Here is an 18,323-nt window from a genome sequence, read left to right as displayed (position 1 = left end):
ACAAACTTAGCCCAGGTCATTAAACCAGAAAAGTTTCCGTCACAGATTGATGAGTGCTGATATTTCAAACCTCGCCTGACGTGTAGCGTTATCTTGAATCCCTCGAAAGGAAAGCTTCTGTCAAAGGGGATGCCGTTTTTTTTCTTTCACAAGGCAACGACAAAAAAAAGGTGGGACTGTAGCATGCTTGAATTTTATTAGATGTACCATTCTGACAGCATCATTCAATGCGGCATTCGGGGAGGCCTACAGGCCACCACTTACAGAGGAGAATTTCTCTGTGAATGAAACAATGGATTTCTGGAATCTCAGGCTTTTCAGATTGAATTTTGCAGTAAAATCTTTATACCCTGCTTTTGCCTTTGGTATACATCGCTTACAAATGTGTTCTTTGATACATATAAATACACATTTATTCCTAGCATCCATTTAACTGTGACCGTTCCGTCCTTCCTAGCATGTCTGCTATGCGTGCGGTATACTGTGGTGCCCCCCGCCCAGATCACTTCCTGTGGGGGACACGCCTGTCACCAGTGCCGGCACCCGGCGGGCTCAGGGCTCACTGTTGTGACCCTCCTGGAACTGCCCACTGCTTCACTCAAGAGGACCCCCCTCCCATGGTCAGCCTGTGGCTAATGGCTCGATGCTCTGGGCATGGGAAAGCCTAGTCCCTTGGCCTCAGTTTGGGACAACAGCTTAGATCAGCCGAGGCCTCACTAGCTGCCATCTCGAAGAGCATCTTCTCGTGAGCTGTCCTCACTTCCTCGCCTCCTTCTAGGTGTATCCTCTGAGCCCCCATAACGCTTAATACAGGGAATGCTTCTTCACAAACAGGGACACTCAATCTAACTCGAGTATGTATTTTTACAACAAAGTAACGTTCTACCCATCTCTTTTGAAGGAGTCACTCAGGACGTTTTGCTTTAATAATGTTCCGGACGAAGTTTGTCTCTCTCTGGGTCATCCGACATATCATCCACGGCTTCTCACAGTGCCATTCAAGAACAGAACCTTTCCTATCCCCCGTGCATCATCGGTCTCAGACTCGTTGCTGACAGTTTGCGCTCAGTCTGGCAAGAAGAGTGATTCTGGGGTTGCAGGAGAATTGTTGGCTTCCGCTCTCAAGTGCGGGACGATGTAACCAGCTTCTTGAACTTGATCTGATACGGTTGCAACCAAACTCATAAATACCCTTCCTTCCCATTGTGTAGCTACAGGCAATTTCCCACTTGTGATCTTTTCTGTGTAAGATCAGTGCTTTGGGGAAAGGGGTTTCTGCAATCTGCCTGGTATTGTCACTTCATCACATTCCTTTCCCATCACGTACTAAATTTCGGCTGAAGAAGAAGATTCTCCGAGCACACAGATCTCAATTTCCGATCATTGCCATGACATTCCTCAGGTAGAAAGTTCCTTTACTTTTGGAGTAGGTGGACCTAATGACTCCCATTAACCAGAAAGTTGTCCGTTATGCTGGGGAAGTATGTCTCTGTAAATATAAAATAGTGTTAATGATATAGATGTGAACAATTGTAATAAATATTATATACCTAAATATAAAGTACATAAAATGGACTGTAGGTCTTAATGACTTCAGAAATCAACTTTTCATAAAAGTTTTGTTACATGCATTCTTAGGAATGTTTGCAAATGAACTGAGTTGAAAAATCAAAAAAAAGAAGAAGCCTGCATAGGCAGTATTGACATTCATTTCTATTTGATTAAAGAACTAAAAATCCGAAAAATTCATGACATATAAATATTAACTATGTATTCTATCCCAAATATTTCAAAAAGTCAATTACTGGGAGCAGTAAAACTCTGTAGTCTTCTTTAATGAGTTGATTTATTTATATAGCTTATTATTTTAAAACATTTTTCGATTTCTAAAATTAGTAGACTCATTTTGAAATCCATCAAGAATCCGCCCTTGCTGAATTTACATGACTAACCAGGAAGAAGGGAAGGAAAGGAGGGAGGAGGACATTTCTTTAAGATCAACCCAGGGTGGTGCATTTCTTAGTCAGTGAACTTCACTGACAATCACTGTCGCCCACAACCCAGAGCTCACATTAGGGTTCGCTCTCGGTGCATACACTCTATGGGTTTTGATGACGGTATAGTGACCCGTGTCCGTTATAACCTCACACAGAGTGGCTTCCTTGCCCTAAAAATCATCTGTGCTCCACTTTCTTCACATCCCTCCCTCCCCTCTGACAAGCGCCGACCTCACTGCCTCTGTGGTTTTGCCTTTTCCAGAATGTCACGTGGTTGAAATCGCACAGTATGTAGCCTCTTCAGTCCGGCTTTTTTCACTTAGCGACGTGCAATGCACACATGGGTATAGTTTTCGAGTGTAATTCAACAGTTGTAAGTGTTTCGGTGGCTGCAGACCGCAGTTTGCCACTCTGAAAAATTGACAGATGGCAGTAACCTGGGCGCTGGTGTGGCCCATCCCAGGCGCCTGACGGGCCCTGCAGCGCCTCCTGCTGGCCCACTCCAAGAACCATACCACCCCCCCCCCCCCCCCCCCGCCATTGCGTTATCCCACCACAGACTTTTCCGTAGCGGATAAATTCCTGTTTCTAAAACTCCTGTGGTTTTTTGTTTCACATGCCGGAGTCGTTCGGTGCCCTTGGGTGCTGGGTGCTCACGACAGAGATCCTCGTCCTTGGCTGTGAGAATCGAGACAGTGCTGAACGGCTTGAAGCTGTGTTGAATTTAAGACTGAGAACATACTGGGTTCAGTGCTGGGGGAATTATCTAGAGAAAATGTATTTTTTTTTTAAGCAAGGAAAACCACAAAAGAAAAAGAAGTGTGGAAAACCACACTTGTCACTTTACCAAACCTCTTCAAGGCCTGCAGTTAGGGACAGGAAAGAAAGACACTTCGCATGCTAATTATCTGGGGAGAAAAATGCCCCTGAGGCCTTATTGGGAGCGGTGGGAGGCCACAGCTCCCCTCAGATCTCCTGTGAAGCCTGCAGACAGGTCCCAGCCACCGCCCTCCGCCCTCCACCCGGAAGGTCTTTCAGCCTCTATTGGAAGCTGTGTCAAGAAAGATTTTCTGGCTGTAGCTCTTTCTCTCACTTGAGAGGATTTTTTATTCCACTGTCCACGAACGTGTGAGGCATTTCCGGCGACAGTAATTAGGCCGGCAGGGAGCCTATGGATGCCCAGGAGAACTGCTGAGTTTGTGGATGGAGCCCAGGGTGGGTGAGAAGAAGGAACCTGAGGCTCCAGAATCTCCGTCCCGTGACTTTGGGGTGGAAAGGGCGTCCGGCTCCGTGAGCTTCGTGCAAGGGTGTGGCACCAGCCATCCTTACCTCCTGACTTCGCGTGACTCCAGGTGAGAGAGCCTGGGCAGGACAGAGCCGCGTCCTTCGGTCACCCCAGGGCCCCCGGGGCCCGTGGTGCTGAGACCACGGTGGACCCCAGAGACACGCTGACCTTGGGGTGACCAGCCCAAACCAGGAAAGCATGAGCCTCTCGGGGCAATGATCATGTTGTCCCCAAAGCACTGCAAAGACGCAAGATGTCCTCTGAGGACACCAGGAACTTATCGCTCACTTAATTTATGCAAAATCCCAGTTCTTTGCAAGTGTTATGTTCTAGAGAACATCACAACGTTGGACAGGAAGGCCGTACGGAGTCTCAGTCCACGAAACCTCAGCACCGAGCCTGCGTCCAGAGAGCGCGGCTTCCGGGAGAAAAGCGCACTCTGACTCGGTGGTCTTCTCCTCCCAGCCGCTCCTTTTCTTCCCTCCTCCTCACCCATCTGGGAGTCTGTCCTTTATCCCTCCTTACAGACTGTTGACATTTTATGGGACTCTCAGCAGGTGAGATTAGAATCTATCCCCTGCCAGCTGTTTTCTACGTGTCCCCTCTCTCATTTCCTTCTTTTCTATTTCTTTTGCCTGCCTGCTCTGGGATTAATTAGCTGTTTTTGTATCTACATTGTTTTTTTTTTTTTTTTTTCCCCTCACTTGTCTTGTTCTGTATCTCTTTTCAAACTCACATAGTGATTGCTCTGGAATTTAAAATCTATATCCTTAGTGAATTACAGTTTCTCCTGAAGTGCAGCTCGTGCATAACGTGAGAACTTACCCACAGATGCTTCCGGCGCCTCCCTCCCACCTTTCGTGCCGTCGGGGCCGTTCACTTCACTCTTACCACGTTACAAGTCCCGAGAAAACGCGGCTCTTCTAGCTTTAAACAGTCAACTCTATTTGAGAGTGAGTCAAAATAAGGAAAGAAAGAGATCTACCTTCTTTGAACCGTGTCTGGAAATCATTTCTCCGCGTAGACGTGCGGTTTGGGTGTCCACTGGACAGCACATTCCCCCAGCATCTCTCGTAGTCCGGGTCTGCTAGTAATGAATTCTCTCCATTTTCGTCTTCCGGAACACATCTTTATGATGCTTCCACAGGACAAGAACCCCGGGACGATAGGTTTTCCCATCGGTACTTTAAACATATCATACTCCATTGCCTTCTGGTTCACGAGAAGACCGTTGTAATTCTCTCCTTCGTGTATCTGTCTGTCCGTATTGAACTTGTCTGGGCATCGGCACCAGCCAAGCCCTCCGTCCTCTGGCCGCTGGTGACTCATTAGGAAGTTTAGCTGAGTTTCCCTTACCCGGCTGTACGGTGTCCCCGATGGTGCTGCCCTGCTGTGTCACCGGTGAGCCGGCCCTCACACTCTGACCCGTCAAGAGGCGTGTCTTTTCTTAACGTTCCAGACCACCAGGTTGTCCTGTCGACCTCGGCTTTCTGTGGGCTCAAGGAGAGTTAAGATTTTGTAGTTAGTTCAGCTTTTCCTTATTGCTGGATGTGAGGTTCTTCCCAGCTTTCTGCATCCTAGGCACCGCGACCCCCCTGGGCGCTTTTAATCCACAAATGCTGAGCGGGGAACGGGACCGTGGACTCGGTGGCTGGTGGAGGGAGGGTCTGAGGTCTAGCGCAGCCAGGGTCCGGAGCAGATGGGAAGAGAGTGTGACTTGTAGAGCCCAGTTGAGGGGCTTGGGCAAATTTTATGCGTTTTTATTTCTGCCTAACGAGATGAGCCTTCCAAGAGGAGAATAATGAGAGATCACGATGATCTTTCAACAGGACTATGCTCTGTTCCCACATGTTCTGGGCCGGGAGACTGTGGTCTTTGTTTCTTTACCTTGAGCCAAAAGATCCTTTCAGTTTCTGCGTCCTGTTTCTGAAACAAGCAACCTTCCTTTGCAGAAAGTTGGATGTCACCCCCAGGGTGCTAGTCCCCTCCTTCGAGGCCGCTGGGGTTCTCATCCTCCACCGGCTCGCCAGGTCGCATCACTGCCTTTTCCGCAACACTTCTGATTCCCCCATTGCCTACTGTGTATGTGATCAACCACTGGGTTCGGCACAGGAGGCGATGCCCAAAGCAACCTAATCCGCTTCCTCAGCCACACTGCCCCTGTGCACCCCATGTTTCACCACGCTCACCGTTTTCTCACAGTGCACCAGAGATTTCATAAACATCAGACCTTGCATGCTCCGTTTTCCGGGCGGAGAGCGCCTTTCTCAAGGCCCGTCCTTTTGGACCTAGTCCAGATGCCTCCTGACTTGAAGGCTTCCGTGCTTTCCTAGGACGGAGTCTGCCCCGTGAGTCTCCCGCTCCAGGGAGCGATTTGCCTGTATCCGTCAAATGAGTATCTCCCCTAGAATGTGACTTCCTGGAAGGCAGGCCATTTGGCACGTATATAGCTGGTCAATAACAGAAAGACAGCAAGAGTGGAAAATCTTAAAAATGGTGGTCCCGTAACAGACCAAGAGAGATTTAGCCTCCAAATGAATGAATAATCCATATGGGAAGGGATGCCTTTTTTTTTTTCGATACGAAGGATAAATGGGCTTGAAACATAGTGGTGTCTAAAGGGGGAGGGGCTTCTAGATGAAACCTTGCCTGAGTCTCACACGCCAAGTAACCAAAAAAGAAACCAGAGAAAGCTTTCATTAGCTATTTATCTCGGGATTCCTGGGAAAGCGTCACCCGTGGAATGAGATGATCCAGTCCACTTCTCTGCCTATGCCTTAAAGAATTCTCCAGAAGAAAATGAGAAATAGCCTAGTTCTTTTTCTTTCTGATGCCACTATTAGCCTCCAAAAACATTCATCACACTTCGCTCTTCTCGATGGCGTAATTGCCTGTGAATCATGAATGGCAGCTCAGGGTGTCTTTCTCTTCTCTTCTCCCTACTGTGCTCCTGCTGTTTGCCCTGCTGTCCTCCACGACCGCCCGGGAACAGTGCCTACCGCGCCCCCCCAGAATGTGCAGACGGACGCTGTGAATTCCACAACCATCCAGTTCCTGTGGAACCCTCCACCTCAGCAGTTCATCAATGGCATCAACCAGGGATACAAGGTACCCGGACCTGGCTCAGAACCCTGGGTGGCTGTCGTGCTGTGTTATGGTCTTGCGGGCTGCCCACCCCTCATCTCATCAAGAACCCATTGCACCAAGCTACGGTGTATGTCGACCTTGGTCGGGGCTGGGGGGTGGTCAGCATTTATCCAAGGTCTTGTCACTTCTACTGGTTCAGGAACTCAAATTGTTAGTTTTCAAGAGGACGTTTCAGATGCAACAGAGTAATTTCTTTTGAAAAAAGCCATTCGTTTTAAAATTACCAGTGGAAAACCTATCTCGATTGATTAGAATCAGCATTTGTACAAACCACTTCTTCCCGGCAAGGGGTCCTCTCGGAAGAACAAAGGGCACTGGACGCAAGTGAATGATATTTCTATCAAGTAAGGGCATTTATTCCTTCCCCCTCTGGATTTAAGGGAGAGTTCTGTTTATAGAACCGAGACCAGAGAATTTAGGGCACCTACCTGGACTGAAGTAGAGACACAGACCGATCCCCACCATCCAACCTCCTTCTGTCCTTAGCTACCAGAATATGTTACCTTCACAGGTGTATTTGGACATAACTTCCCAAAGTGTAGTTCATCTTGCCGACTAGATCAGCTTCTAGCTGGCCCGGGGTCCTGTGTTAATTTTACCTACAACGTATTCACAGGTGTTCTGCATTAGAAGGTAGACTTAGGGAAGATCTTCATGGGGAAGGGACTCTACCTAGTCCGCTCGAATTCTTGGTAATTTCAGATTCGGAGGGTATTATTTCCTTAGACACGTGGTTCCCTTTTTTTCCCCATTTGGATTCAACTTACAAAAACACTTTTTGGTTTTCATTACGTGGCAGATGTAGCTAGAAATTTGTCCTGCCTTTTCTTCTTTTTTTTTTTTTCTTTTCTTTTTTCTCTTCTTTTCTTTTCTTTTTGATTCCCCAGAAGAATCTACAGTCAGAAGCTTTTTTGAGAGAAAATCATAATGATCAGATCAACCAAGATGATTTTGCCTCCTTGGCTTTCCTGTCAGGTCTTATTGGCAAGACCAGAGGGTTCATTCGATGGCTCGACGTCGGTTTGATCTCTGTAAATACGCTTTGTGTCCTGAGGCACGTCAGCCTTCAGACCTAATTAGCCCTGCAAATGTTTGGCGTCACAGGAATTAGAAGTCCCGCTCATACATGATGTTGCCCGCATGTGAAAACAACATCCCTTAGAATATGTAGATGCACTATTTTTCTTCAAAACTGTAATCAACCTCCTAAAATTCTTTTCAGAAAAGCAGTGTGACATAAATCACAAATAATTAAGATTCATTCCCATTGAATCAGGGGGCTTCTTTTTGAGCCAGAGTAGGTGACTATCTGGAAAAAATATTTGTGTCCGTGTTCCGTTGTACTGATTAAGTTGAAGAAAGATGGTGTCGTCTTTATTGCTTAGTGTCTGAAAACACGTACATCCCGCATCATCTTTAAGTGAAGCGTAAGTGAAAGTTTGAGGAATGTCGCTTATTTCAAATTGAGTTAAAGTAGAGATTTTATTTATATGGACATGTATCAAATACATACAAATATATGATCTCAACAATCTACGAGATGTCTCTTAAAGTCAGTATGTTTAAGTGGGACTCTAAAACGTTAGACTTACAGAGTTTCTTGATCGTGACGTGGCTCTCTTTGAAGTTACGTCAACCACAAAATAAGATTCTGATACAGACTTGAGAATGAAGACATACAATTAAAAAGGATTTCTTTCTCACCCTGTCCCGTCCCAGCTTCTGGCATGGCCCGCAGAGATCCCGGAGGCCATCACTGTGGTCACCATTGCGCCAGATTTCCATGGAGCCCACCACGGGTATATAACGAACCTGAAGAAGTTCACTGCCTACTTCACGTCAGTCCTGTGTTTCACCACTCCGGGGGACGGGCCTCCAAGCACGCCTCAGCTCGTACGGACTCATGAGGACAGTGAGTACCCATCTGTCGTGGTCGCACCAGCAGCCAAAGTCAGCCCTCCAGGAGGCCCGACCGCTGTCTCCTCCAGCGCTGGGCGGGGCCCACGGAGGGTCATCAGGAACCTCCATGTCCTCAGTGTTCGGGGTGCGTGTGCTCTAGGGAGATAGTCAGTGGAAAGTAATGGTAATGAGTGGTGGAAGGCGGTCCCTGGGATTGGAAGCCTGGCAGGCGGACAGAGCTCAGAGGGAAAGAGAAACAGTCTGGTCTCAGCCCTGTGGTCAGCCTTTCATCTTGCTGGTCCTCTCTTCCCCCAGATTTCAACTTCCAACCCCCTTATCTTCTAGAATGCCCTGCCAGGCCTCCCAGCCTGCGTCTTCCCTGACCCTCCCCGGGGCATCTCACCCTGGGCCCCTCTGAGCACCTTGACTCGGTGTTGTCTCTATCCAGTCAGTTCACACCAGCTCCTGCTCTGCCCTCAGACCAGATGACACTGCAGAAGGCATTATATGGAGAAGTCACCTGAGAAAATGACCACACGTGTGCACAAAGGCACTGACATAGGGAGGCTCACAGCAGTTATTTGCAACTGCAAAAAAAAAAAAAAAAGAAGAAGAAGAAAAACATTCAGATATTCCAGAGGGGTGTAATTGAAAAACTTATGGAATGACAATATACTAAATATTTCATCAGTTATTAAAAAAAAAGTTTAGAGAGAAAATGGTCATGATCTAATGATAAGTGAAAAAAATAATACACAAAACTGTATGAGATACAAATTTTATAAAAACATTGTATAAAACTTGTATAAAACTCCATGAGATAAGACCTTGAAGAAAATACGTCACATTTTTTTTAATGTTTTATTTATTTTTGAGACAGAGAGAGACAGAGCATGAACGGGGGAGGGTCAGAGAGAGAGGGAGACACAGAATCTGAAACAGGCTGCAGGCTCTGAGGTGTCAGCACAGAGCCCGACGTGGGGCTCGAACTCATGGACCGCGAGATCATGACCTGAGCCGAAGTCGGACGCTTAACAGACTGAGCCACCCAATATGTCACATTTTTGACGGTTATTATCTCTATGTGGTGTGATTAGGAATTTATTTTACATTTTTGTTTGGATTTTGCCGCATATCTCATTTCTACAGTGAGTGTGTCCTCTGTTTATAAGGACAGTTGAAACCAGTAGACATTTAAGACAGTGTCACCCAGGGCTGCCACTCGTCTGTCCTCCAGCTCAGGGTGTGGCCGGCCCCCTCTTCCACCGATGACCCCGATGGGCAGTGTGGCGGTGGGGTTCTGACCTCCCTGCTCCCTGTGACCTCAGCCTCTGCAGTGCTCAGAGGCAGCATTTATAGGGGTCAAGGCTGTCCAAAATGAGCTTCCTCCTCCTAGCTGCCATCTCAGAATCTTTCTGTTTACACCCCAGTTCTTCTCTCGGAGGATGAAGAGTCTGACCATTTCTCAGATCTCCCTCATCCCTCCCTGACTGCCCTGACCCGCTGAGCTCCCAGTGAGCTCATTTCCTTCCCAGATAAACGATTACTTGGGCCCCTAACCTGTCACACTCTCCATAACCCAGCTCTCGCTCCACCCTGTGACTCCTGTGACTACCTTGCCCGTTCAATTCTGCAGGTGCCTCGACTGCATGGAGTGATAGGATTATGGGATTTGTCTTTTCAGCGAGTGGACAGATAACGGTGGATTGATTTGCAAATGTTGAGCCAGGCTTACACACTTGGAGTAAATCCCACTTGGTCACATTTTGTAATTATTTTTTATGTTGTTGGATTCTGTTTGCTGATACTTTGTGGGTGATGTTTTTGCATCCAAGTTGATCAGAGATACTGGTCTGCAGTTTTATTTTCCCGTACTTAATGTCTGCCTGGTTTTGGTGTCAGGGAAATGTGGACCTCATGAAATAAATTTGGTTGTGTTCCCCCCGTCTTCTGCTTTCTAGAAGCAATTGCATAAAATTGGCGTCAATCCTTCTTTAAATGTTTGGTAGCATTTTCCAGTGAAATCCTCTGGGCCTGGAAATTTCTTTTGGGGGAGCGTTTCAGTTTCTGCCATGGTTATACTACTGTTCAGTTGTCTGTTTAATCTTGGTCTGGTGTCAGTATCTGTGACTTTCACGTGTGTGGATGTCACACTCCTGGCGGTAGTCCCTTCTTCCATGGCTGCAGGATATGTCATTGTGTTCCTTGTTCATTTATGAGAGTGGTGTTCTCCTTTTATATTTCTGTCATTCTTCCTAGAGATTTATCAATTTTGTTGATTTTTTTCTTGAGGAACCAACTTCTTATTTCATCGAGTTTTCTCTAATGTTTTCCTATTTTTGGTTTTGTTGATTTCTGCTGCTAATATTTCCTTCTGCTTGCTTTGGGTTTATTTTTTGATCTTTTTTTTTAAATTTCTTGATGTGGGTATTTAAACTATGGATTTAAACTCATTTCTATTATAAACAGTTGGTGCTATAAATTTTCCTCCCCACACTGCTTTAGCTGCATCCCACATACTTTGATACATGGTGTTCATATTTTGCTATAGTGTGTTTCATTTTCATTCAGCTCTATGTATTTTTATTCCTTTTGAGACTTCCTCTTTGGCCCACGAATTATTTAGAAGTGTACTATTTAGTTTCCTTGTGTTTGGAGATTTTCCTGTTGCCTTTCTGCTACTGATTTCTAGCTAGATTCCATTATGGTCAGAGAGCACACTTTGTACAGTTTCAATTCCTTTAAATTCATTGAAGTTTGCTTTATGGCACAGCACACGGTCAGTCTTGGTAAATGTTTCATCGCAAGTGCTTGGAAAGAATAATGTGCATTCTTCTGTGGAACCTGCTTTTCAGCTGCGAATGTTATGCAGCCCTTCCCCCGCCCTCAGAGTTTAGGATTAAAGGAGAACGTTGATCGCATTTAGCTCTTTCATTTAAAAAAAGGATGTGTGCCTATCTCATCAAGTCTTGTTCCTACTGTAATTATATCATAATTAAATGCTGATTGACTGGTTCATTCATCCATCTGTCCCACACAGAAACAAGTCTGCACACTTAACATTCACGTGTCTCTGGAATGCCCGCCATGTGCGAGGTAGCCAGCTGGGTGTCGCAAGGGTTACAAAGATAAGTCAGCACAGCCTCTGCCTTTGGAGCTTATGGCCTAATAGGACAAGAGGGACGTGGCTGAGGCCAGTGCCACTGAGGAGGGAGGCCTGGAGAAGGGGCTGCAGCCGCCCAGCGAAGAGGGACAGAAAATCGGTGGGGTGTGGGGTAAGTCTTGTGGAGGAGGTGACAGTTTGACAGCTGAGCTTCTCACTCAGAGAATGGCTGAGGCCACTCCAGGGAGGAGAAATAGAACCGACAGTGGTAAGGAGAGTGTGCGAGCGTGACAGGATATGACTTGTTGGGTGTGGCTGCAGTGCAGCATGGGGCGGGGGTGGGGGAGGGAATGAGCTGGGAAAACTAGCTGGGAGCTGACCCAGAAGAGTCTCAACCGCTAAGTTCAGGCACTTGGACAAAGACATTCTGGGTATTGGGGAACCACAGGAGGTTCTCCATTAGGGGTGCTATTTGAACAGATCTGTAGTTCTAGAAGCTCTGTCTGGGGGGTTTGTGATGGTTGGACTGGAGGTACGGGTGAAGGATGCTGGGAAGAAGGCACGAAATTACAAGAGCCCACCTCCAGGCTGTGGAGACAAGGGGCAATGGACCCTGAAGACGTGTCACGGGGAGTTTGGGTGCTCATTAATACAGGGGGACTCGTTAATAGAGGGGTGGAAAGAATCACCCAGGATGGCCTAACATGCTGAGGTTTATGTGACTGTCGATGAAGAAGCCAGCAGTGACGATGTGGAAAAGTGGTCTGGGGTGAGGACGCGGGGCTGGACTGGGACATACCGGGTGTGCAGTGGCTGTGGGGCATCTGGGCCCATGTGGCCGATGGGCAGCAGAGGGGCATCTGAAGTGGACTGGGGAGGCCTGGCAGTTCGCAATTGTGACCTTACTTTCCGAGAAAGAGTTAGGGAATATGTGGTCTAAGCACAGATGGAAACATTTGAATATGTGGTCTAAGCACAGATGGAAACATTTGAAATCAGTTCTACCCCAGGGTGTCTGTGCCGTAAGATCCCAGGCAGTTAAAGCCACCTAAGCACATGAAGTCACTCTAAGGATCAGGTGGGCAGATTGTGGGGCGGGGGTTAAAACAAGGGGGAAGCCACTGGGCTCTAGCCCAGTCACGCCGGACCTGCAGGTGTGGGGACTGAGGGTACAGAGGGGGCACGCAGGGGACCCGTGTGGGGTCTCAGAGAAGGAGGCAGCCTTGTCTGGATGAAGGGTACTTTCTGCACTCATGTGTAGGAAAGCACAGCCCCCTCGTGTGTGTAGACAGGGTGGGGAGGGAGCTGGTGGGGGACACACTTGACGAGAACCCCCCTTGTAGCTCTCCATTATGTGTGTGTTTGCATTCTTTGGCAGAGGCAAGGCGCTGTCTGCTCAAGCCGCAGCCAGGTCCAGCTGGGTAGCAGACCTCTCTTCCCAGAGAATATTCATTAAAAACACTAAGTGGCGGGGGTACCGGGGGGGGGGGGGGGGGGGCTCAGTCGGTTGGGCATCCGACTTTGGCTCAGGTCACGATCTCATGATTCACAAGTTCACGCCCCGCGTTGGGCTCTGTGCTGACAGCTCGGAGCCTGGAGCTGCTTCGGGTTCTGTGTCTCCCTCTCTCTCTGCCCCTCCCCCTCATGCTCTGTCTCTCTCAAAAATAAATTTAAAAACATTTTTAAAAAAAACCACAAAGTGGCAGAAGATGACTCCTTTCAAACAAGAGAGAAAATTCCTGGCTCGATTCTTCACTAAAAAAAAAAAGAAAGAAAGAAAGCCCAATTGTTGCTGGTTAGTGGACAGAAATGGTGGGGAAACATCCCATTAAGCTCTGTGGCCAGGAAATAGAACACAAAATGCACTTAGACCCACCATTAGTAGGTAAAAAGAGAAATTGGACATTTCTTTCTTGGGAATTGAGAAAACTGGAAGTGATATCATCTTTTGAGAGTTTTTTAATGGAGTCTCAATTTTTGGGGGGGAGGCAGGCAAGGAGCCTGTTTTTCCTGTTCAGAATGTGGACTGTCTCACGGAAAGGTGGCGGTCGGGTGCTAGCTTGCCCCCATGGGGGCCGTAGGGACGGCCTCCCTTGCTCTCTGGCTGACGGCACCTGCCTTAGCTCAGCAGCCAGCAGGCCCCCTTCCACAAAGCTCCCACGCGATGGGAACTCGGGGGCTGGGGAGGGGAGGGTGGGCAACACAGTAAAGAGGAAACAGAATATAAATTTTAAGCCCAGACATTGCCAGCTGCTTCCAGCAGAGCTGGAGGACAGCATATTTGGGCAGGAATCCAAGAAGCAGAAACACTGAGAGTATAAAAGGAGCAAAAAGCTTTCTTTGCTGCTCTATCGATTGAAAAAAAAAGAAGTCAGTTCAAAAATCCATCAGAATGTCTTTCTGGAAACTCAAAACTGGAGGAAGGTGAGCGCGTTTCGACAACTGTTCTATTTTACCGTCTTCCCTGCTCAGAGAGTGGCATTTGTCAGTGTTTGAGCTTATCCGTAAAAAGTCTTTTGAAAGTTCCACCCAGATAAGTGTATCTGCCGAGGCTGTTGCCTTTTTTTTTTTTTTTTCAAATTACAAGTTGTGTTAGGAAGCTTTGTCCAGGTACCAGCCGAGCACCACGTTCTGAATCTGCCGTCTGCAACCGAGGCTGGCCGTAGCCGGCACGGGGGTGAGGCTTCTCCGAAGGAAGCCTCCTCTGCTCTCTGGCCAGCCGGCCAACACGCGTCACCCATGACTTCAGGCCCTCCTGTTTTAAGCTTGACATACTGCACTGTGTTATTACTAGAAAGATCTCGGTGTGGCACGTTCGGGGTCTGACTGGAGGAGCCATGTGGGGCAGAGAGCTCAGTAGGAACCGGCTTTTTCCCCCCGGGGGTGGGGGCCTGTGCCGGGGGACTGGGTTCCTCGGCTCCTCCCGGCTCCCCTCCTGTTTCTCCGGGCCTGGCGTGCCACAGCCCCTGCAGAGCGGGCGAGGGGTCCCTGGCCCTGAGGGTCCATGACCGTGGATTGTTCCCCTCACGCTGGGCTCCGGGACCTCTCGTCTGGGTGCCTCTCACAAATGATTGTCGGGATATACTAGGGCAACGCAGAGCTGAGAATAGCAGCCGGTGTCAGGCAGCATTTCTGTGCCAGGGCCCTGCTGGCTGCTCTCCTTGTTTTATTCAGCTTTATTCTCACATTTGCCTGGCCCGGGGAGTTATTTTTATTGTCCCCATTGTGCAGAAAAGCAAACGAAGACTAGAGAGTGTGAGGAAATGCGGCGGGGACAGGCCTCGAGTCCGGCCGGCTGCTCGTTAAGCCGCTGTTCCACCCCTCGACCCTCTGGTGTCAGGAGAACGGCTGCACGGGGCAGGGCCCCTCACAGGCCGGAAGCCCGGGTGCCAGGGGCTGCTTGTCGGGACCCAGCCAGCCTGGTGGTTCTCATTAGATCAGATCGAGGAGAAGGAGAGTGAAGTGTGGCATTCTCCCGCGGCCCGTCGCTTGGGTTCTCGGCGTGGCTGGGACGAAGCTGAGCAAAATAATTTACGTGCCCAGAGCCCAGACACCTTCCACCTCGAAATCCCTCACCCCCGCAGGATTTGTACTGGCGTTTCCTTCGGCTCTGGCCTGCGGGCTGCCCTTACCGGATTAGAACTTTCCACACAAATCTGACCCAAAGAGAAGGGACTCTTGTGCTAACAGGCGGCTTCGTTTTTAACTTATTTTTAGAACCAGGAGCTGTGGGACATCTGAGTTTCACGGAGATTCTGGACACATCCCTCAAGGTCAGCTGGCAGGAGCCTCTGGAAAAAAATGGCGTTATTACAGGTTAGTGTCCCTGTCTTCTGAAAAAGGAAATGCAGACTGTGTCCCAGCAAGGAGATGGCCTGGCCATACCCCGCACAGCCCTCCGGGTAGACGTGCACTGGCGGCCTCTTTGGGTAGCGGACGTGTCCGCCTGGCCATCGGCAGAGGGCAGAGGGCTCGGTTGCCACGCCCGCGATCATGCCCCTGGGGCCCCACGTCCTTTGGGGTATTTCTCTGTGGGCCACAGCTTTCGAGTCGGAGGCCAGGCCTCCTTGCATTCTCTTAACGAACCTCTAGAGCCTTTGATCAGGGGGAATCGGCATTTTGTGGCACATCCCTTCACACACACCGTCCCCCTCGATTCTCGAGGCGATGCGGCAAAGTATGTGCCGATATCGTGATGGATTCTCAGAGGGCGCTGAGGCCCAGAGGGCCCTCCTTCAGCAGGCATGCACCAGACGTCCACTGTGTGCGGACCCTTTGCTAAAACGCTGTGATCCGGCAGCGGCCGGGGCCCCGGGAGCCCCACGGGGAGGCCTGGGTGTCCTGGCTCGGGCTCCTTGCCCCTGGCCCCCCGTACAGGGCCTTCGGGGGACCCCGGCTGACCGGGGCGGCCAGCCTGCCCCGCCCTCAGACAGGCTCCTCTCTGACTTCAGGCGTCTCTGGGGAGCGGTTTGTCTTTTGTAGGGCTTTGATGATTTTTTTCGTATAGAAGAGGCTTCACCTTTTAGGTTCAGGCTTAATTTAAATTTTTTTTTTTTTAACGTTTATGTATTTTTGAGACAGAGAGAGACAGAGCATGAACGGGGGAGGGTCAGAGAGAGGGAGACACAGAATCCGAAACAGGCTCCAGGCTCTGAGCTGTCAGCACAGAGCCCGACGCGGGGCTTGAACTCACGAACCGCGAGACCGGGACCTGAGCCGAAGTCGGCCGCTCAACCGACTGAGCCACCCAGGTGCCCCGGTTCAGGCTTAATTTAAATCTTGGCTTGAAAAAGCAATTCTGGGTTTGGTTTTAACAGCCATGCACGCTTCGGCCTCAGGTAAAGGTGGGAAGGACCGTGTCCCACTGTTTCAGGGGCTCTGAGGGCTTCAGTTCACCTCTCAGACCCTCTGTTTCTTTGTCTGGACAGTGGTACAGCCCTCGTGGGGCCGTAGGGAGGAGGCCCCCGGCGGCTGCGCGCAGCATCCATCCAAAGCTGTGGCCGCCACCGGCCCCTTCCGTTTAGTGAGCGCTTTGTGAAATGTCAAGCCAGCCACTCGTGTCTCCACAGCGCGGCCACGCGCCCTGGGACCCTGCCTACAGCATCTCCTGTCATGTCTGGGGCTCCTGCCTCGGCCCTCTAAGCCTGGATCCTGAGGCCTCAGGGGGACCCAGCTCCTGAGCGAGTGGTGTCCATCCTTCCTGTGCATCTGTGACAAACCTGTCCCTCGGCGGGTAATTCTGACGAACCTGGACCGCGTTGCCCCTCAGCGGATACTTCTGTAGCCTGACCGCCTGCAGAAGCCCACGGAGGCCCTCCTGTGCCCGACACTCCAGAAGCCCGCTCATGCTAGCCGTGCACTGGAGAGACCAGGAGTGACGTCCGTCCCCGCTGCCCGGCCTCGGGGCCACGTCCTAGACAGCAGCAGTGGCGACCCCGGGCACTTACCACAGGCAGGCACCTCAGCATTGCAGGATCCTGTTTAGTTTGGAACAAGCACACAGAGCACCTCTTACAACCCCTGTCTGAGACCCTGGTGTCGACGTCCCAGGGTCACGTGGCCGGCACGGGGGGACAAGTGTCTGTGTTGTAGCCTCTCCCTCCTCAGTGTGACGGCGGTGGGGTTCACACCATGTTCCTAACCCCGACCCAGGGGTTCCCGTCTTCCTGGGGTCATGGGCTCCCACCAAGTTTCTCCACACACCTGGCAGTTCTCTGGATGAGGTCACTTGGTGCAAAAAACTTAATTATATGCAAACAACTCAACAGCTGAATTTGAAATTAATGGAAGCCTACCTGCCTCTGTATCACCGACAACACCAGAAACCCAGCTCTGCAAAGACAGGATGTGGGCAAAGGCGTGTGGCATGCCATGGTCCTGAAATTGAGAACCGTGGTCCCCTGTGGACGCAGGTGGGAGGCACCCAGCATCACTGTGTCCTCACGCTGTTTCTGGGGCTCCAGGCAGTGTCCCGGGTGCCCTAAGGCATAGCCTGGGGACTGCCTTCCTACCCTAAACTCCTCTGTTCCCTTCCGTTAGTCGGGAAACTTCCTGGTGCCAACCTCTCCTGCTTGTCCACAAAACACTACCTTGTCTCCTGAGCTCGGCCAGAGGCCCCTATAGACTGGTGTGCTGAGACCACGTCCCAGAGGGCACACGGGCCCCGATGCGGCCTCTAACCCTGACTTTCGACCAGGGTACATCTGTGGGTCTGGTTCTGCCCTCGGAGCTAACGTTTTGAAATGCCTCCTGTCAGCAACGTTGTCACTCCAGGAAAAGGGAAGAGTCACTATTGAAATTGGACAGCAGGACCCAGATCCGTTGTGTATCCGGCAGTCCCCTCAGCATCCATCAGGTCGCAGGTGTGACTGCGAAACGACAAAGGCCTCCTGCTGCCTGGAGCGAAGAAACTGAACAGAGTGTGGGTGGGCAGCGCAGGACCTCGTAGACAGCAGCAGCCGGTATAGGTGAACTTTGTTTTCTGCCACACAGAGGGAGGAAAAAGCAAAGCAAGCAGGGCCAGGGAGAAGCGCACAGAGGACGACTGCCCTCGGAAGCAAAGGGCGTCCGACTCAGATGCCTCAAGGTCGGCTCCAGTCCTGTGGCCGGAACGAGGCTGTGCTCAGCGCCGACTTCAGAGGCGAGGCGTCCACTTGTGCGTGCTTGGGCCCCGTGACCGCCGTGTCTCAGAAGTCTGGCCAGGGCTCCGTGGTGGACACGTATGGACCCGGAGACTTCCCTTCCGACAGAGACACAGTTGGCCCCCGCCCCGTCCTCTGTGAACGCACCCCACACCTCGCTCCTGGTGTAAATCTTCCGGCGGGCGCACGAAGTCACCGAGCAGAGCCGGCGTCCCCGGCTGAGCCGTGGTTGCCAGTACTCGCGATTTACG

General features: G+C 50.2%; 1 protein-coding gene across 3 annotated transcripts in view; it reads left to right on the top strand.

Annotated features, from left to right (window-relative positions):
* The window catches only part of SDK1 (sidekick cell adhesion molecule 1), an 879,729-nt gene that overhangs the window by 718,234 nt on the left and 143,172 nt on the right, over positions 1-18,323 (top strand). For all 3 annotated transcript variants that reach the window (XM_053894114.1, XM_053894115.1, XM_053894113.1), the window contains exons 18-20: positions 6,275-6,390; positions 8,149-8,341; positions 15,149-15,247. In XM_053894114.1, coding sequence (XP_053750089.1) covers positions 6,275-6,390; positions 8,149-8,341; positions 15,149-15,247 — 408 coding nt within the window. The remainder of the gene's footprint in view (positions 1-6,274; positions 6,391-8,148; positions 8,342-15,148; positions 15,248-18,323) is intronic.

This window comes from Panthera pardus, unplaced genomic scaffold (genome assembly GCF_024362965.1).
Source record: "Panthera pardus isolate Hobbes unplaced genomic scaffold, ASM2436296v1 HiC_scaffold_4, whole genome shotgun sequence".
In the NCBI taxonomy this organism is placed as follows: Eukaryota; Metazoa; Chordata; class Mammalia; order Carnivora; family Felidae; genus Panthera; species Panthera pardus.
The sequence above is the reverse complement of the archived record's forward strand: the minus strand, read 5'-3'. Positions and strand labels throughout refer to the sequence as shown.